The 21,773-nt window shown below is 42.1% G+C and overlaps 3 protein-coding genes across 3 annotated transcripts in view; 2 read left to right on the plus strand and 1 right to left on the minus strand.

Moving 5' to 3' along the window:
* The first annotated feature begins 1,766 nt into the window (after window positions 1-1,766).
* Arp10 (Actin-related protein 10) lies at window positions 1,767-4,723 on the plus strand. The gene is made up of 8 exons (XM_076128923.1): window positions 1,767-1,987; window positions 2,217-2,369; window positions 2,678-2,786; window positions 3,058-3,166; window positions 3,333-3,476; window positions 3,646-3,845; window positions 3,919-4,058; window positions 4,137-4,723. The coding sequence occupies exons 1-8, from the start codon at window positions 1,911-1,913 to the stop codon at window positions 4,354-4,356; spliced, it is 1,152 nt and encodes a 383-aa protein (XP_075985038.1). The 5' UTR covers window positions 1,767-1,910; the 3' UTR covers window positions 4,357-4,723.
* A 164-nt stretch (window positions 4,724-4,887) lies between these two features.
* On the plus strand, window positions 4,888-6,477 carry LOC142982419 (small glutamine-rich tetratricopeptide repeat-containing protein beta-like). The gene has a single exon (XM_076128924.1). It carries the CDS (start codon window positions 5,015-5,017, stop codon window positions 5,918-5,920), a length of 906 nt encoding a protein of 301 aa, XP_075985039.1. The 5' UTR covers window positions 4,888-5,014; the 3' UTR covers window positions 5,921-6,477.
* Window positions 6,478-7,547: 1,070 nt separating this feature from the next.
* Past1 (putative achaete scute target 1) overlaps window positions 7,548-21,773 on the minus strand; it is a 28,349-nt gene continuing 14,123 nt past the window's right edge. Inside the window, exons 2-3 of the mRNA XM_076128922.1 lie at window positions 12,586-12,756; window positions 7,548-9,623 (exon numbers count right to left, since the gene is read on the minus strand). Of these exons, the coding sequence (XP_075985037.1) occupies window positions 9,421-9,623; window positions 12,586-12,756 (374 nt within the window). The 3' untranslated portion in view covers window positions 7,548-9,420. The remainder of the gene's footprint in view (window positions 9,624-12,585; window positions 12,757-21,773) is intronic.

The raw sequence follows: 21,773 nt of genomic DNA on the forward strand, positions 1-21,773 counted from the left end.
ATCACGTCAGCGTACATTGATAAGTAATGGCATTGTAATTCGATTCAAATAAAACAGAGAAAACAAGCACATAGGAAGTCGGACACATTACATAAGGTTACATAATCACCGTGGAGTGTCAATAAGAGAGCGGAATGAGGCGTTAATCGTTTTATTTGTTCGCCACTTGCCACTTACCGCCGCTAATACGCGGCCACTGCACAGTGTGCACTGTCTATGAGTGTACGCGACGCACTTAACTGCACAGTGAGAAGCGGTGGAGCGCGACGCGGGCGACACCTACTGACCGACATTGTCTCTACAATGTTATCTCATACTTGTCGCACACGACACACCCACACAACATAGACAAGATTTCAAGACAACAACACAAGATTTTATAGATTATTGTAGCTACACTATTAATTGTGTCTCCTCACTAAAATGAAACATAGATACGAACAATATAAACTATTCTTATGTGCGATAAATGGCACTGATACAGCACCCGTTAGAGGTACCAACGTGACATAAGGCCTGGTGAAGGTAGAACCACAAACAGCTGTTATGTAGACTAAACTTTTAATCATGGAATAGGGACATTTATGAGTAGTTATTTAAAAATGAGTCCAACATTTTGGTGAGACATCCGACGAAGCAATTCCGCCTCGCCGAGGCGGAGGCGGTGGAGTAGCGCAGTGGCGGCGGCGCCAGTGGAGCCGGCCGGTGCGGCTGCTCGCGCGAGGAGTGCGGCGCGTGGAGCGCTGTCGCCATCACGCGCATGTCCAGCACGTGCTTGCCCGTCGTCTGACGCGACACGTAGTAGCCCACATCCTTGAAACGTATCAAACTGAACAGAACATGCCATCTCCGACACTTGCTACTTATTTACCTTGTACAATATTGTACATTATATTACCGTAGAGCGTTCGATATCCTTAATGCACAGCAAATATTCATCACTTCATTGACATAGTAAGAAAATTATACAGAAAGTAATAAAAATAAATACTTAATTTACAAAGCTAAACCTCGCCATTTATAAAGTCAAATCAAGTGTCAAGCCCATAGAAAAAGATCAGATGTAAAAAGTATTTTACCTACGACAACAAATGAAAACCAAAACAGGTGTTGGCCATATTTCATAATTATTATTTTTGATTTCCTACGGTTATAGTGTTTATTTGTATGTTGTTGATAGATCAAACTGAAAGGCTTCAAGATGTTAGGTTAAAGCGACCGGATAGTATATAAACTACACAGTCTATAACCTTCACCAAGAAAGGCGGTACCATAATTTATTTTGAAAGAACGCAAGCAATACGAGGTATCTAACACTCGATCGGTCTCTACCGACCCCGACCGACCGCCATTGGTACAAAGCGAGACTTAATCTATCTGTTCCCTAGTACAAGTACAAAATTTAAACCCAACGTAATTTGAAATTAGTTAGTCGTAACGTGAGTAAGAGGTTTAAAGTTATTTTAGTATTAGTAGGTATTTTACTTAATTGTATTGCCCATTTTGATTGTAATAATGTTGTTCCTCTACAAAATTATTCGCTATGAAACAGTATTCAACAATTCTATACTGTACCTATATTGTATAATTGTAAATATTTTATTTTTTGTTAATTATTTATAGTTTAGTATAATGTTAAAAGTTATTTAGAGTTTAGTTATGTATAATGTTAAAAGTACGTATGTAAATAGGAAATAGAACACAGCACATAATTCTATGAAACTAACTAAACGAAATATGACACTAATGACATTACGGTTGTCAGATTAGTTCAGTTGTCAAATGCCACAAATGACATAAACATTGTATTTGTCATCAAGTTGCAATAAGCTCACATTTTTTAATGAATTGTCTAGACTTTCTTCAATTATGTGTAATTAGATGAAGTAGTAAAACAAAGGAAACAGAAAATGGCGCTATATGAAGGTATAGCTCTCATACAAGAGAAGCAGGCGGTAGTGTTGGACCTCGGCACCGACTACACTAAGTTAGTCATTACTTTTACATATTTCTCCTATAAAGGACTTTAAATATTAATAATTTCTCTTTGATAAGACTTTAACACTACCATTCTATGACTTATGAACTTAAATACTTTCTTTGACATAGTTTTTTGACAACATTTGTAGTATAAAACTTTTCTTGAACAATGTACCTACATTAACACAATTTCTTATTTTACTATTATCATGTACAGCAGTAGTCACTGTTTATAGGTTTGGTTTCACGGGCGAGGCGGCGCCGCGATGTATCGTGCGCTCGGAGTTCTGGTGCGCGGCGACGCGGCGCTACAAGCGCGTGCACGACTACCACACTCCCGAGGAGCTCTACGACAATCTCGTGCACATGCTGCATCTACTCTATTTCAGGTTTACTTGTATATAACGTTTATTATTTTATTTCAAGGAATTGATTGCAGACAGTTTACAACAATAAAGAATCTTACATAGGTAATACTTCTACAATATTTGGGTTGAGCTCTGCTTTCCTTTAAAGGCTATACAATAGCCTGTGTGAAGAAAAGCATACCTCTCCAGTTTTTTGTACAATGACTTTTATAAATTTTAATAGTTTTGTAAACATAATAATTTATAGTTGTCTAGAAACCAAAACTACAAAAAAATATATATAAATGTAATATGATATTCGAGTACATCCTATACAATGCACTCAACAGACACGTGCTGGTGAACCCTAAAGAACGCAAGGTGGTGGTGGTGGAGTCCCTGCTGACCCCCACTCTGTTCCGAGAGACACTCGCTAAAGTGCTATTCACACACTATGAGGTATTCATCTGTTTGTCACCCATTTTAAGTAAACATTATAATATGTCCTTTCTTGTTCCTCAGGCTAAATAAATACCTGATTAATGAATATAGATTTATTTATTAAGTATGCCCTAATCAATATTCATTTGATTTAATAATCAGAAATATCTTGTCATAGTTTTATTTGAGATTCATTTGACCAAATAATGATTTTGAAGCAAAGATGCAATTCATTTCATGTACATTAGACGATGGAGTGCTAGCGTGTATGTGTGTGTGTGTGGCGCAGGTGTCGGGCGTGGTGTGGGCGGACGCGCCGCGCCTGTGTGCGCTGACGCTGGGCGCGCCCGTCGCGCTCGTCGTGTCCATCGGCGCCCGGGAGGCGGAGGTCGCCGCCGGTATGTCACACCAACGCGACTCGCGTTCACACACTTTTTACGCCTAGCGATATGTATTCATTTTCATAGCTTCATATAAAAGGAAAGTTAAAGTTCCCAAAGGTTCAGCCTAAGCGAACCGCGATCGATTCGGACGAGAGTGATTAAATAGTGATGTATGTGTCAGTGGTGCACGCGTGCGTGGTGCTGCGCGCGCTGACGTCGGCGCCGCTGGGCGCGGGCGCCGTGCACGCCGAGCTGCGGCGCCTGCTGGACCTGGACAACGGCGCGCCGCTCGACCTGCCCGACCACGTCATCGAGGATATCAAAGGTACGGGGTCGCCGTCGGTGTATGTCATACGTCGAACAATTTCTGGCGTCTTATTTCGCGGACGGCCTGAATTTATCCGTTGAAGATTGTAGTTTTCCAGTCATTACGGTTTCGTTCACGAGTTAGCCAGGAATTAGCTCTTAACGGCTCGCTTCCGTACGCATTCCAGTGAAGACTTGCTTCGTCGGCAACCGCTCCCGCGCCGAGCGCTGGCTGACGGAGTCGCCGCCCGCCGCGGCTCGGGACGTGCAGTACTGGGGCGGGGCGCGGGGGAGGATCCTCGTGTCGGGCAGGAGCCGCGAGCGCGCCGCCGAGCCCATGTTCGCGCGGGACAACGAGCTGGCCTCGCTGCCCGACATCGTCCTGCAGGTGCGCTACACGATACCTAGTCGGTGCCGTATCTGATGTACCGACGAAATCTAACCCCGGCTCGTTCTCGCAGTGCATCATGCAGTGTCCGATCGACGCGCGGCGCGCGCTCGCCGAAAACGTGCTGGTGACAGGCGGCGCCGCCAACATGGCGGGACTGCGGCCGCGGCTCGCCGAGGAGCTGCGCTACCTCGTCACGCAGCCGCCGTACAGGTCGGTATCGACTCCCCGAACGTTCTCTGCGTTATTCGAAATGCCTCGCATTCTTTAATGACATATCGCGTGTTCCAGCGAGCGGCTGCACGTGCGGGAGTTCAAGTTCCACACTGCGCCGGCGCACGACAACGCGGTGGCGTGGGTGGGCGGCGCCGTGCTGGGCGCGGGCGAGGCGGGCGCGGCGCGGGCCACCCCCCGCGAGCTGTACGCGCGCGAGCGTCGCCTGCGGGACTGGGTGTGTCTGCTGGACAACACGCCGCCGCACCACCCGCACCGGGACAACCTCGACATATAGTCGGCGTCGCGCCCGGCGCCTGCGGGACTGGGTGTGTCTGCTGGACAACACGCCGCCGCACCACCCGCACCGGGACAACCTCGACATATAGTCGGCGTCGAGTCCGACGAGGCCGAGCTTTTAAACTTACTTAATAATCCACGAAATCTGGTATTTACGCACGCGAATATTATGTGTACTTATAAGACGTCACACGCTGCAGAGGAAGGATTTCACGGTACTAAAATCGATCGATTATTTATTATTTTGTTAATTTTAAAGCACGAAGTATAAAAATGCGCAAATTGAAATTTGCGATTTGAAATATTTAACAAAGGTTTATCGCTGTAAAATATATAACTTTTTGAAATAAAATGCAAGATTTGAAGTTTTTTTTCATTCTATCGCATATCGTTATTAGAGAAAACTAAGGCGAGAAGTGACCGTAGTAGAATCGAACATTAATCCTGTCGAGAATACTTCTCAACTTTGTCGAGATATAGAGACGTCGCATTACCGTAGTAGATTTTTTAAGGCCGCACTGGCAACCCTGAGCGATCGAGTGTCAATTTCATTTTGTCACCTGTCATTTAGTCATCGTCAATCGGAAAATCTAAAAATAATAGAAATTTACCGAAAGGATTGACGAATTATAGTTTTATATCGATAAAAACGGATCATGAGCAACATGTCGGAAATAAAAATAGTGGCGGCGAGTATCGTAGACTTCCTGAAACGTCAGCTAGAAGGCGAGACGCTGAGCGTGGACTCACGCGAGAGCGTCGAGGTCGGCGTGCAGTGCATCGAAACTGCGTTCGAGTTGGGGCCCGAGGACTTCGCCCGCGCCGTCAACCTGCAGCAGCTCGTCCAAGTGTACCGGACTCCGCCGGCGTCCACGGCGACCAGCGCCGAGCGCGCCGACGCCGAGCGCCTCAAGAACGAGGGCAACGACCTCATGAAGAGCGAGCGCCACAGCGAAGCGCTCGAGAAGTACTCGCTCGCCATCGGGATCGACCGCACCAACCCCGTGTACTTCTGCAACCGCGCCGCCGCGCACTTCAAGCTCGGGCAGCACGAGGCGGCCGTCGCCGACTGCATGGCGGCGCTGGCGCTGCAGCCCGACTACGGCAAGGCGCACGGCCGCCTCGGCCTGGCGCTCACCGCGCTGGAGCGCCACCGCGAGGCCCGCGCCGCCTACGCGCGCGCCTCGCAGCTGGAGCCCGACAACGAGTCGTACCGCCAGAACCTGCGCCTCGCCGACGAGCGCCTCAACCAGCGCGGCGAGCGCCCGCCGCTCGACCTCGGCGGCCTGCTGCAGAACCCGGCGCTGCTCAACATGGCCACGGAGATGCTCGCCGACCCCAACATGCAGAACCTCATCTCCGGGCTGATGAGCAGTAACGGCGCGGCGCCCGGCGCCGGGGGCGTGCTGCCGAACCCGGGCGGCGGCAACGCGGGCGGCATGTCGGCGCTGCTGGAGGCGGGGCAGGCCCTGGCGCAGCACATGCAGGCCGCCAACCCCGAGCTGGTGGAGCAGCTGCGCCGCCAGGTGCGCCCGCCCGGCGGCCCGCAGCCCCCCCAGTGAGACGCGGGACACCTCTGTTATTCCTCAGGGAAATTGTTTAATCTGTTAAGGTGTAATATAACTTAATTTTATTTGTCCCTCCTATTTTTGTTTATTTTGATAGTGATGTGGGGGATGATCAATAATAATTCTTATTGCCGTCGGGAACGTTGAGGATGCATCATATTGGTTTTGGACTACATTGTAAATTTCAAAGTTGTAAGGTTAAAGCAGACCCCCTCTGTCCACTCATGTATATATTTAACAAAGAGAGGCCATCTCCGTTCATTACATTTGGTTACTATAGGTAGTTGTATGCATTTATTTGGCTGAGACTTGACCTCATGTACTTGTTAATCACTAGTTAGACATAAATTGTATAAAGTGGATTGAGAGAGGAGAGTTCACATGGCGGCCGCGCTCCAGAGCCTCATGTGATGTATAAATATATAAAACTATGTGTGAAATGTTAAATTAGAGAGTGACTCCGTTCAGAGTTCATCTCTGTTTAACCCAAATTAATAGCTAAGTTTTCAATTATTGGTATTGTTAAATAAATTTATTTAAATATAAAATAATGATTTTTCTCTAATACGGTGCATGTCTAGACATTTTACTGGTCTCACTGGTACACACATGAACTAGTCAGAACTAGATATTGAACACTACATAATCAGTGCAATTATGTTTGGGAAACATTGGTGCTTGAGTATGTGGTATTCTGAATATTTTCTTTTTAGGCCAATAAGTATTTCTTTTATTATAGTCATACAGCATCTTACTGATTATTTGTAGTAACATAGCCAAAGGTATTAAATAGGCAGATGTGCATGGAGTAGTTATACACTTTGTAAATCTAACATTATAACTACTTATCTGGAAAGAACATTTTTGTACTTTGTGAGTATAAGGATCAATATCTGTTAATTATATAGCAGCATATGGGGATCGAACCCTCTACACGCGCGGCGTACAAGCCGCAAGGGGCGCAATTAGCAACCTCTATCCCTGACGTGATGTGTTTCTCTGTGAAGCACAAACATGTAGATAATCATTAGTCATTACGACTTGATTAAATTGTCACGTGTCATTACACGCGTCTGTACGAAACAAAATAAGTAATGCGACTAACTTTTGTTAACAGTGATGTAATTGGTTCACGAGTCGGTTGACGTTAATATTGAACCTGTGGTGAGCGTGGTGACTCATTCCATTACACTAACGGCGGGTGATTGCTCGCCCTTGTTATATGTGTACTAAAAAATAAACTACTAACGAATATTACGTATGCTTTGTCACAGTTTTACAGTGGACATTTTGTTTCTCACCTTGACTTATGAACTACGGTTATCAGTAAATAACTAAACACCTTTTGTAGGAAACTTTTTATTAGGGTTTGTTGGGCTGTCAATCATTCAACAGCTGTAATGACAAACGTAAAAAGCTTAATTGTATTAACTGGGCGGTAGAATTCCTCCCGCATCTTAGATTGTAGGACAATATGTACGGTGGGTGTCACTGGGTAGTATTAATTTCCTCTCATCTCTGTAACCAATTAGATATCGTTCTAATAGGTTAGTCACTTAAGTCTCGTAAATCTGCGTGCAGGTGATGTGTTAAGTTAATAGGGTTAAATAAAATCCGTATCGTGCTTTCTTAACTATTTATTACACTCTATGTATAATTTATGATAATTGTAATCAATTTACATATCTTTATGTACATACAGTAGCAAAATGTAAAAACATGTCCGCGCAGGTCCGCTCACAACGGTCGCGGACGGCGCGCGCCAAAATACCATCCAAAACATCTAACCGATATAAAATTCTGTATTTACACAAACCCACACGAGCTCACCGGTCGTCGCCCGGCGCCGGGCCAGTGCCACCAGTGTCAGTGCTAGTGCCACTAGTGTCACCGGCCAGCGCCCGGCACACGCGCCCCGCGCCCCGGCGACGCTCGCGCTCTCCACACAACTAACTACGTATATAAAGCGAAGGCACCTGATCATCGATAGTTCCCAATAAATGCAGCACGAATATTATGACGATGATGTGTGCGTGAAGCTACGAGACGAGACGCGGCGTGTTCGATGCGATGATCATAATGTCAACCCACAACACACTATAGGAACGAGTTGATTAGCTGAAGAGAACAGGACAACACGCGACACTGTCCACGTGTCGTGAGTGTCGTCAGCGTCGTCAGTGTCATACACACAGATACACAGGAGTGCGAACACTGCGAGTTGCGAGCTCGAGGCCGAGGAACGGAACGTCCGACGCAATAGCAATCACAACTCCACTACTAAACGTTTTAATAACAATTATCAAAATAAGATGTACTTAAAGTAACACGTTTAAATAATAATTTAACTCGACGCGACTGACTCACTAAGTAAATTAAGTAAATAAAGCTAATACATTGGATGCAGCTATTTGATCATACATAAATAAAATTTTGAACTAATTTCTCTATATAAAAAGAAACATCTCTGGTAAGTAAAAATAAATAGTGTTAAAATATTTTGTCGTAAATAACAATTTGGAATACTCGATACATTGAATATAATAGTAACAACAAAATGCCTCTACTGAGTGTCGCACATTCTCCAACACTAGCTCGCTAGCGTGCTGTCACACTGACAGTGCTGACACTAGTGACGTCACAACAGACAAATGAATCTCAATCTCTACAGTATTTCCAAAGGTAAATGTAAACCGAGGTGTAAGCGGTGACGACACACGATATTATTATGATTACGGTTGCATCTTCAGTTAGTAGATACTTTGAAATGAAGAGCCATTTGTCTGTTACACAGAAAGTTGTGACGAATAATAAAATAGTACGTGTGTAACAGCACGGAGCAGCCACGTGCAGTAGTGCACTACACGCTACACTGACAGCGCGCACACCCCACACGGCCCACACACTACACTCGACAACATAACTAGAACATTGTCGTTATACTCAACTAACACTAACATTTGAAACATTTATTAAAATGTGCAAAGTGAATTCTCTGAACAGATAAAATCAATATCATGATTATTTGATTTATAGCCTCACTCTATGGACCGCAGCTCTGCGATGTACATTTATTATGACAAACACCTATTGTCTCAAAATGAAAACATGTTTGCAATCTGTAGAACAATCGCAAGTCGCCTTGCACGGATGCAGACTCACAATAGAAATAATTATTCAAGAATACTATAGGAAAATAAATTGGTTTTTAATAATCAAATAAATCATAAGAAAATACGAGCCGACTTAAGTTTTACTTACAAAACGTTAAACTGCTCTGATACAAATAAAAACCAATCTCTATAAACATCAAAACGTTGTGTGTTCATATAAATATTGGTAAACGGCAACACTAGATTACAAGACGCAATATTTCAGCGAGCAACACCGTAGAACAAGGCGTGATTATCACAATATACAAACTGTAACTTACACACGAAGTACGAGTGCGGGGGGCGCGGGGTGTCTGGGTGTGGGAGGGGGCGGAGGGCTCGCTAGTTCCTCTTGGAGGGCGGCACGAGGTGCGAGGGCAGCTCGGAGGGCAGGTCGTGGCCGTTGATCTTCACGTTGATGAGGTGCATGGCGAGCGCGAACTCCTCGTCGTCCAGGAAGCCGTCCTTGTCGATGTCGGACAGCTTCCAGATCTTGCCGAGCACCGAGTTGGGCAGCTTCGACTTCACCATCTCCGTCTTGGCAGCTGAAATGCCAGCTCAGGTCAACACGTGTCAAACTATCGCCACAGACACTAACAATACTTCTTAAATTATGTTACACAATACACATATATCATTCTTAAAATAATAATCGCACGCGTCATTTCAAAGAGGCGTGATTGTAGACTCTGGAAACATGCAAGGGAACCGTTCTTAATTTAGAATTTACAATTCGAGCAGTCAAGAACCTATTGAAAGAACCTACTCTCTGAGATGAGATAGTCGCCGCAAAACCACAAATTCCCCGACATTGCATCCAACGCCACATAACAACAAATATTGTAACTGTCGCCACTCCCGCTGTCATACAGAAACCTACTCGATACAAAAATAAATATAATATCTTACACGACTCCGTTACTACGAGGACATAAATCTCAATAAAAACAATTGAAATGTATTCGATAAATACTCAAATTGCACGCTTTTTGTGATCGTGGAATTGATAATTCCTAATGTGTCGCTCATGCGCTAGGATACGATGGATTGTGGATTTTATTCACGTTCAATACGAAGCACAATTAGAGTATTTACCTATCATGAGAACAATAACAGTAGGTGTTTAATAAATGAATGCAGAAATTAAAAAATGCAATGGATATACATTGTGTTTAGTATGAGTGACACTCATATAAGAAACCCACACAAAACTCGTCGAAGTCAAAGTGATAAGCAACATCTCTCTTACCCAACTGCGCGACGCTTAGGAGGGTAATTGTAATAGAGGTGAGGTGAGTATTGTCATTACTTTGCCATAGACGTCAAAGTTGGCTGAACATCACGGCAATTGTTCCGGCGAGCGATAAGCAGATAGCGAGTGAAACAGAGCGACACGTCGTGACGGTGATAACACGGCGATACCGACGGTTTTGGGAAGCGATATCCAACTGATAGCGACACGTACTGCGATCATTGTGTGCGTGTAGTGTGTGACACAATACTATTGCAAACTGGTTTACTTGTATCATTCAAACGTAGCAAAGACTATAGAATGTGTAGCCAATATTATCTATTTAGTTACATTTCAAAACAAGATTTACATAATAATGATAGTAAATGACAGAATGAAATGGCAAACTATAAGAAGAGAATAAAAAGAATACCAAAAGAATGGAGATAATGAATCGTGAGTAATGCTGGCAGCATTGTCACAAGTCAATCAGATCATAGTTAGTTCACAAAATGTAACACACATTATAAATGACATACAAAAAAAAAACACGTAAACCTATTGCCAAGCAACAATCTTACTCTACAAACCTGTAAGTAACATCATCAAAAATGTCAGTAAAGACCCTTAAATAAGATAAATTTATAACTTACACCTAAGTCGAACATAAGCCTATGGCTAGTTGTACAGAGCTTTATAGGAACTATGGGTAACACACGTTAGTGCTAATACTATGAAACAAAACCACACTGATCACACACAGACTAGAAAAAGTAATAGATTGAGCAAACATGTTAGCTGACATCAGAACTCACTAACTAAATAGTATCTAACACAATTTTATTATTTTTCTTGAAAGTGTTGTTAAAAGTGTACGAAGTAACTCATTGTTCAAGTACACAATAACATGAATCTAAACCCCTCAGGGGTCTTTGAACTCTGCATAGAGTAGAAAACAAGTTAATCTAACAATAGTGTTAAATGTTAGGGGTCTGAGACCTGGGGTATACCCAGTGATTAACAACCACAATAAAATTACTTTTTAATTTAATTAGGTAAGTTAACGGGAACTTACAGTTATAACAATAGGCAAAAGTATTGTTATTATTTTCCTTGAGTTATCTTACTATAAGTACTGTTCATAATACTATTGTTTATCGAACTTTTTATCGAAAAAACTTAATAGTAGCTACGCGTTCAATTTCCTTCTGCCAACATAATTACATGCGAGGAAAAAATGTTACAACAATTCAGCTCATAAGTACCCAACTGAAAACTAAATTGAAACGCGCAGGTTTCAATATATAACTCTGCTTTGTTTGAAAAATCAGTTATTCTGAGAAAAAGTTTGATTAATAAGCCTATTAAAAGTCCTAATTTGTTTGTGAGTTCTAATGATAGCTATAACAGAAATAAGTGAAAACGCCAATTTGCCTACACATCGTGAATACTAAGTTTTCTTATGAAATACTTGAGAATGTTAACGATATTGTCTCGCTGTAACATCTCGAACACGGAGCGGATCCTGACCGTGTGACGCTGAGGGCCGAGCGTGGCGCTCCTGGCCCAGTCCAGCCACGTGTGCGGAGACTTCTCCACCTCGAACTCTATGTACCGCTCGCCGGTCTCCAAGTACACGAACGATATGAATATAAACTCCACTATCACGATCAGTAACACGACGTTGAATGTGAACAACAAGATTATCTTGATAGTTTCCAATAAAGAGAAGGAACGAGAAACAGAACGTCTAGGTTCGTTTTGTTCGTCGATTAAGGGAGCGTACTCCGGTTCAGAGTCACTGTCAGTAACATGTCCAACATTCCTATCGTCACTATCGTAGTCTACCCTTGTTTTAGAACAATCTTCATCATCTAACATTGTAGAATGACCTACTTCCTCCGACCTGCGACGAGATCTCGACTCACTCCTATCACTAGCAGCATCAATAGCTACAGAATCATGGAAGCTATGAATCGAAACACCAGAAGACATGCCACTGGTGGCAGGAACGTCGCGACTGTCGACCACGAACTGCGTGATCATCCTACAATTATCAGTAGCGGTCGAGAGGAGATCCACGAGTTTAGCGAAACTTTCGTCATCGCACTGGTCGGGATCTCGCTGTTTCATATTGACACAGAGTTCAGTGAGCAGCGAGCAGTTGCGAGAGGAAGTGAGCAGCGCCTCGAGCGCCTTGTCGACGACGAGGTGTGAGCGGAGCTGCGGGTGTGTGTGCAAGAGTCGCAGGAGTGTGTGTATGTGTGCGTGCGTACCGGCGCCGGTGACCTTGCCGTCGATGGGGTTGAGCTGGCGGAACACCTCGTCGTAGCGCGGCTTCTCCTTGCTGCAGATCCACTCGGGGTCGCCGTGGCCCGCGTCCACGCCCTCGCCGCGCCCGTAGCCGAACGGCGACACCTGGTCCTCGACGCCTTCGAACGCACCACCTGAAATGACCATTACGAATTCTATTAGTATTAGAAGTAACCTGGGAAAAATACAACGTATGTATACAAAAATTAATAGAAGAAATCGTTGTAAGTAATCATCTTAAGGGGCAGTCAGTAGTAATCATACTGAGTAGACATGCATAATGATGTTACAGGTAATTTACGGGGGCGTTTAATTATTTATTTAATAGCAAGTCAACATAGTAAGCTTGGACTGTTTACGTATGTCGCGTAACAGTTAATTTATCAAATATCTGTATATTTATGAGTTACTAGGCTCTACTATAATATCTGTAAGGCTTGTTTCGTTGACATTGACGTGTGTAAACATTAGCAGACGGCCTATGAGATAACGACGAGTAAGAAGTGATGAGGGAACTACGTGACCGACCGATGAATATTCACATGTTTTAACTTAAATACGTGATTTACATATTGTGTGCTACTACGAGGAAATCGAAAGTTTTGTACCATACTTACGCAGAAATGTATGTTTGTTCAATTGTTTTTCACGACCCGTCTTAATTAGTGAATATTGTTGATATCTTTGTCAATGTGGGAACCGTATATTTATGATTTGATGTCCTGCATTTATGAGCTAAATGTTTGGTTTGATTTGTAAAATATAGTTACGTAAACATGATAAGAGTACACAAATAAATAAATTCTAATACATTAAATGTTCTATTTAAATATATCACGAGTATATCGTAGAATTTGAGGGGCGTACCGTTTTATCGAGCCATGATTCACGAGCACTTGAAAACAAACAGTTATCATATAGCAACATTATTTACTTGTTGTGTTTGTGAACACTTCACAATTAGTTCAGCGAAAATGTCAGGTATCTTATTCACTATAAGTCAATCAATTTTAGCGCCCTACCTTTTAATTTAAAGTAGCAATGTATTTCGATCGCGAGATATCAGAAACAATTAACAAGGACTCTTGAAAACTTTCAGATATTAACCTCATGATTTATTAGTCATTATTATTTTCGTCAAGAGACTTCAAAAGCCAGTACCGCGTGCTGTGCGGAGAAGGTCAACGGTTTTATTGCTCAGTTGTATAACAGAGAGATAAGAAGAGTGAGATGTTAGGACGCCGGCGAGTTAAGTGATAACCTAGCACAATGTGCAGTAGTCACCTTGCACTTCATTGAGCGAGTCAAGAGAGCAGCGATATCTGGCGGGCGGCGGCGGCGCGCGCGCAGGCGACACAAGGCCGCTGTTCATTTCACTACGACTCAATGGGCCACTCGCCGCGAGCCCGCCAATATAGCCAATACTCCACTGACTACTGAGTCACGACTACTCACGACATGCACTTGTATTGGACACCCGCTAATACTACACTATTCACACGGCCAGCCTGTTTGAGGACGATGTGAAAGTATCCTGAATTCTTAAGGATTACCTCACACGCCTCGTTAACGCACGTTTATACACTGACTGCGCAACGACACTATGTTCTTACTATTCCCTGTATTTCATATAAGCAAACGTAATGCTATATGAAGTCAATCGAGAACTAAGTCAAATTTCATGGGAATTAATTAATTTAGCTTTAATCATCCAAAATAATAAATTTTGGAAAAGTACTCTATGGAGCCCAGCTCTACTCTTCATAGTATTAGCAGCAGTATCTACTGATGATCGTGGGATAGGGTTATAAATACGTATAAGTCAGTGCAGGCAGAGCTTGGAATAACATAATGATATAGTATAGAAGAGGCGGTATCATAAACTCATATGATTATAGCGCGTCATCGTCATGGCAGCGATTTGCATAGCCATCGTTTATAAAGCAATGAGCAGTGAGCAGTCGTGATCACTCAGAGATGCTCACCGACGCTCACGGATGCTCGCACGTCATACATCTCACGCAACATCATCTGTTACAGAACATACAACACGATCACTACTTGCACTGATACCTATACTGTAATTGTTTGAGCAGCTGTTCAAGATTATGGTGAAGACCACAAAAGATGCAGTGCAGTTATTTTCCAACCGCCTATTTCAGTCGATTCTGCAAGTTGATTTTAATCAACTCACACTAACTGTCCATTTCACTAAAATTCCAGCCTGCTAGTGGAAGTTTGTTAACATACAAGTAGGCAGAATGGGATCTCGGAAATCTATCCCGAGACTAGTGTACGTGAGACCACCAGTCGACTCTACCACGTGAACCTCCTGGACAGTGGATATAAATGAATGTGTATTATAACAGTAGCGAGTACTAAGGTCGTATTTTTGAAGGCCATCATAGTTCTAATCGATACTTAAGTGCATAATAATCATATTATTATTTAATTTCAGTTTGCAATTACATTAATTACAGCTTCAAAGGTTACTACTCATTAGATTACGTTGCATCTTCGAGTGTAATAACCAGTACCATACATCACATGACGAGTGCTATAAAACAGATATAATGATGATGCGGTGAGATGTCATTGACAAGCCAACCATAGACGGCTTTGACCTCTCCACAAAAAAATATTACCCAAATTGTACCTATTAAAATAAGTAACAGTAAAAAACGTAAGCGATCGATCAATAACAGTAGAATGGAAGGCGAGGACAGTTATTGATTGACGCCAACGAACCACTCAATGTTTTTAGTGAACGTTATTGTTCTTATAGTAGAGTAATCATGACAATTGTTCACCAATTGTTCAAGGATGCAAGCGCCGCGGATGTGGGTCGCAGACTATAAAAAACTGTTACTTGTACCTACTTATGTTTGTTTTTATGAGTTAGTGGAGCGTCGCGATCACACTAAGTACTACTACCAGTATGATGCATCGATTTCCTGCTTGGTTAGATTCATTTAATTTTATTTGTGTGCCTAAGAAAATGGTATATTAATAACATATTTAGTCGGTGTGTAGTTAATAAAATAAATGCAATTTAATTGATCCTTCTGATACCAATACACCTATCATTTACTTCGTCATATTACGTCAATCAATATCAGTTGCATCAGGGTCTAAAAATGAGTTTTCTTACACATTACTTATCTTTAGTTCTCCAGGTTCCTTTGTACGTATAGAACGTAGCTTAAATTTAAGATAGGTCAACATTATTTTTACAGAATTTTCTCGCCGTCGACATCGGCTGAATTTTGATGACCTGAGCAACTCCTCAAAATATGGTATCCTCTCATGTATCTCTATGGTATCGTCTATATTTGAGTGCTGCTGAGACCCCTTAATGTTAACTTAGTAAGCAACAGTTTTCTTCAAATGTATTGTACCTACCTTCTGATATAAATAAAAGTAAACGGATTGTAATGAAAACAAGAATGATAGTGATTATAATAAGAAAATAAACAACTCACTAACTTGCTATTGTTGGTTGTTTCTCACGGACTTATTTTGGTTATTTAGGTAATGATTGTTATTAAACATGACTACATTCACGAATTTGTCTGATCGAGAAACAGGGCTTTAAAAAAAGAGCTGTTGTTGTTGTTGCTCTTTTGAATCTGCATGAGTTCTGTTTTGTCACAAACTACGATGTATCACGCATATCGATCAATCTCTGAGGTTAAGCAACACTTGCCGAGGTTGTTATGTGGATGGGTGACCATCTTATACTGGAAGAAAAACTATGCTGATTTACGCATATACTAAATCTTAATATTGTCTTTAATTACAAGTTAAACTACACATTTTTTATAAACGGCAGCCCTACAAGTAGCGTCCTAGTGGGTAAGGTAAGAGCTTTGTTGCGCGGACGCACACTGGGCGACAGCTGGCGACGCTGGGCGACGTGGGGCGACGTTGGGCGACGCGCGGCGGATCAATACTCCACTTTCAATACTCATCGTCATTCCGCGCGGCGAGCGCTTTAAACACCCGCCTTTATCTGTACATCGCACATTCGCACACGATACCTTCGCGTACTCAGCACAATACACAATAATATCGAGAATTTATACAAATTGATTTCCCATACATGACCGCAGACAATGTTTAGAATGACGCTCATACATTCAATGCGACACTTCTATTATGTTTCTAATTTTGAAGCGTAAATTTTAAAAATAAATAGGTACAGGTCATAGAATGATTTGTGTTCTGTGGAACATATTAGTAGCTATTAATATGAACATGATCGATGTCAACACAGACGTATTTACGTAACGTGTCTACAGTTCTACGCGACTCGTAGATCAGGTGACAGATTACTTCGTCCTAGAAGCCGAGATGAGCAATATTAAAACACATTGCATTCCGTGACACCGAGTCATTTTAATATACCAGCATATCAGATTGTATTTAATAAATCTTAACCTTCAAGCGGGCGCGCGGTCATTTGTAACGGGAGCGGGCGCGCGTAACCGAAAAGACCTACGGGATGAATAAAATAAATAAAGCACTAATTATCCCATAATCATTTATTTCTTTGTACGTAGATATTTTTTGAATTATAAAAAAGAAACAATTAAACAAAAAAACAAAATTATTAAATCAAGTAACATAACTCAAACATTCTTTGGATTAAAACGAAAATTAGGAACACAAAGCTCTTCTACACACCTCAGACTAGTTTATACACCTAGTCAAACAATAAAAATTGCAAAATAATAATAAAAAACAATAAACTTTTATTTAGTTTTCATCAGAATCAGTCTCTTCGTCCAAATAACATTGACTGCAAATAAACGTTGTATGACTTCTGCAAATATTTTTCATACATAACTTACATTGCGTCTTTGATTGCCTTCTTTTTTTGGCTGGGCATATTTTACAGGTTCCTCTGCTAGTACCTGAACTTCCTGCTTCTATAACAGAAGCATCAACCTCCATATGCAAATGCTCCCTTATGTTTCTTTTTAGTTTTCTTGGGAGGCCTACTATCGTTGCTCTTCTTTGGACATACTCTTTTGTCAATTCAGTGCCTAATGCCCGTAAATACATTCGCCTTTTTTGTATAGACACATTATTTGCCCTCAATATCACCATAGCGTTTATTCCTGCAATATCCAGAAGACGGAAGAACAGTGTCAATGGCCATCTATTATTCTTCCTTGAAACCGTATACATTTTTACTTTTTTGTCGACTTCATCGACACCCCCCTTTGTTTTATTGTAAAAAGTAATGATGGTGGGTTTGCGCTTTTCATTTGTGCTTTCATCAATTTCTGCAGCACAATGAAGTGATGATAGTAGAACTACAGATCTATTCTTTTTAGGCACGTAAGATACGAGAGTAGCTGTATCAGAAAATCCAAATTGACTTGAATATTCAGGTCGCTTTTTATCTATAAAACAAGGAGGTATTTCTTTCTTGTTTTTACGCATGGTACCCACAACAGATATCTTATAATCCTTGGCCAAATCGTTCATCAGCGGCACACTGGTGTACCAATTGTCCATTGTAAGGTTTCTTCCAGTGCCAGAAATTGGTGTAATTAGCCTCTTCACGACGTCTGCCGCAGCATTACTGGACTGGTATGGCCCTTCAGGCTGCTTGCCAGCATAAAGTTCAATGTTGAGGACGTAAAACGTAGCAGCATCTACTAGTGGATAAAGTTTTATTCCGTATTTGTCGGGCTTTGATTTCATGTACTGTCGAAAAGGACATTTTCCTCGAAAACCTACCATCATCTCATCGATTACAACGTTCTCTCCCACAGAATACGGTAAAAGACAGTTTTGTGTAAACATATCTAAAACTTCTCTTATTGGCGCAGCTTTGTCTAGAGTACGACGAGCTGGTCGCGTAGTAGCATCATCAAACCGCAACGAATTTAGTAGAAATTTTACTCTTTTCACTGACATAGTTGTCGGAAAAATAGGAATACCTGTCCCATCACTTGCATATAAATCTTCTAAATTGGCATGTGATGTTTTCAAGGATCCCGCTATGTACAACAATCCGAAAAGTGCTCGAATTTCTACCGCATCTGTCGGTTTGCAGTCACGTATTCTGTTATACGATGGCGCTTTTTTTTGAATAAATTCGTTGGTATGTCTAACAACTTTTTCAATAATATTCTCTGAAATGAATAAACTCCAGGCTTGCGTAAATGTTGTCACCCCCACACCATTTCTACGAGTACCCGTGTCTTCCGTGAGAATATTTTGCACTTGACGCCTCACTCTGTTATTGTTAGATTTTTGCCAGTTCGTAACTTTATCGCGCCCTCTAAAATAGCTATTTATTTCCGAAAGTGGCAAATTATCCTCATCTGAGTCCGAGCAGTATGATTCCTCGTCAGAACGATGTTCCTCTGAAATTATGTGGTCGGAAGTTTCAGAGCCTTGGTCGCTGAGTTCTGATTCACTCTCTTCTTCGTCTTCTCTTTGTAATTCCTCGATTATTGCACTTTTTGGTAACCGTAAACGACTCATTTTATAAAAGAAATAATAAAACTCCAAGATAATTAGATAATATTGAGCGCGCGCGTAATGAGTGTATGTCGCATTGAGCGTCGCGCGTAACTTTTTCGACGACAGGCGCGTGTAGTCTTTTCGACGACGACGCCGGAACTAAAACAATTGCAATTTGCGGAGTGGGGAGAGCACCCCAAGCGACGGTATAGTCTTTATTGTACTGTGAATAAGATAGTGACAGGCTACTAGAAACGAGAAATGTATGTGATAGCTAATAATAATAATATGAACGAAAATGTATTAAGCGCGGTCGATTCGACTACGCGCGCCCGCTTGAAGGTTAAGAGAAAAGTGATACGATAACCTTTTATAACTGTAGCTCCTCAACTTGGCGATCGAAAGCAATTTAAATTGCTGAAGACTGAACGGAAAACTATAACGGAATGTGGCAATGGTAGGGTTAAAAAATACCCAAAATCATGGTCGGCCAGAAGCAACTAATTAGTCAAGAGCAGACAATGGTGCAGACTGCACCACAGTTGTTCGTGTAGCTGTTCATTTGTCAATCGGGTGACAATAAGCCTCACGAAAGGTCGATAAAAACAAGCAGGAATGCGAAACAAAACAAGCTAAACACCGCGTGGCATGTGCGCAGGCGCACGGGTGGCCGCCCATCACCGATTCGTCCGGCGCGCGACATCCATCAACCACACCCGCTCATTTCCTGCACTTTCACACACCGCGCGCCTCACCGAGTACACCCGAGCACGGCCGCGCTGGCTCGAGCAGAGGTGAGCCAGAACAAAGTAATACAATCTAGATGAGCTGCACATGATGTTGTATTACATGATTAGACACATGTTTTCACATCGCGCCGTGAGAACCACCTGCCGTCATCAGTAATGTTATCGTCACTTTGTCTTACAAAAGAACATTACCGCCAGCGCGGTGCATACACTACACAGTGTTGATCGTAGTTTACAACATTTCATTCAGATTGGTTATCTATTTCGCATGCACTTCTAATTGGCAGTTATAATTAGAAACTGCGGTTAAGACTCTAGTTAGTTTAATAATAGGATTAGAGTAACATTTCCACTCATATAGATTACTTGTTCTCATCTTATACTATAAGTTATAAAGTACTTTATACGAGTAAATTATTGTCTTAATTGGTGTTATAAAATTTTAATTTCCTAATAACGTCAGGTGTTTTCCCCGAAACATTAGTCAGACGTTCATCATACATGCATATAGCATTCATATGAACATCAGTCAAAAGAAGCGAGATAATTGACATTAATTTATCATTTTCGTGTTACTTAGAAATCGTAGCAGGAAAACCCTCGTCGTGGCTAGCAACACGGAGCAACACCTTCGGACCGGAGTCACATATTTAATGAGTGTTGTCATCGTCATAGTGTTTTAGGTAAACGTTAGTTATCGCGTTACTTTAAAGGCACTAGTCAGTACAAACATGAAGTATTCGGTGTAGTTCCACGGCGGTGACCTTGACGTGAACGTAGCACAGATAACTGATGATAACGTTCCTAATTATCGCTACAAATAAACTGCGAGCCCGTAACTGTATCTTTTGAACCAGTTTTACAAAATTGCTTGATTGTTTTAAAATAATATTAAACATTACTTCTGCTTATCAAATAGTGCTAGGAATAACTTTCGTGTCAAATGCGATCATTGATTAAACTGTTTGACCTACGAATCAGTAACATTAGTTGGTATCTAAGCTCAAATTGCTTTCCTATTTTGTATCATCTTCCGTCATCCTTCTTGACTCCGCGATTGCATGCCCCAATTTAGACTTTATTGATTATCCAGACATGCGAAAATGGTCCATTCCTAGTTTCCTGGAGTATTTCCCGATCAAGTCGTAAATCATATAAGGCGTGCGTGTAATTCGGACGGCAGCGTCGACAAGCCGCATCTCCAAGGCCGTCTCCAGCAGGATACCTGTATCCTCGCCGTAAGGAGGATGCGCATCCGTCGTCCGCCCACATCCCCCCCCCTGCCTCACACCCCTCGTTCCTCACAACACGCGAACTGTCGCCACTAGCCCAAGAAGTGAGTTAGAAACTGGAGCAACCTCCGTCAGAACTGAAGGACAGGATAATTAGATAACAAGCTACCGTCCCGTGATTATATGCTCATTATTTGATCAGTACTTCTGTGATGATTTTTTCTGCAGCGTGGAGCGGAACTCGCGTTTCTTTGAGGTAATTAAACGGAGATTACGAAGACATTATACTTTAAATCCATAGTTTTAGCAATAAAAAAATATACTTATATACCCACGCGCCAAGTTACACGCATAACCAAGTACGATTTTAGCCCTATGGAAGAGTTCAGCTATTAACTAGCAGCTATGGGTATTGAGATCTGATTTCAATAGGCCCCTATTATGGGCAGTAGGTAAACCATAATGTTCTACCTGTTGTTCAAGGAAGACACACGTGATTACGTGATTAAGAAGAGAATGAACCCGGAGATGAACACAAGTTGGTCTTGAATTGAACAACGACTCAACGAGGCTCAATGATTAGGAGCCACCACACGGCAGCCACATTTATCTAACAATAGTCCACTTCAACACATCGCGTGGGAGCACTAGGACACATAAACAACGATACACCACTTACTTTTTATA

This window comes from Anticarsia gemmatalis, chromosome 21 (assembly GCF_050436995.1).
Source record: "Anticarsia gemmatalis isolate Benzon Research Colony breed Stoneville strain chromosome 21, ilAntGemm2 primary, whole genome shotgun sequence".
NCBI classification, from domain to species: domain Eukaryota; kingdom Metazoa; phylum Arthropoda; class Insecta; order Lepidoptera; family Erebidae; genus Anticarsia; species Anticarsia gemmatalis.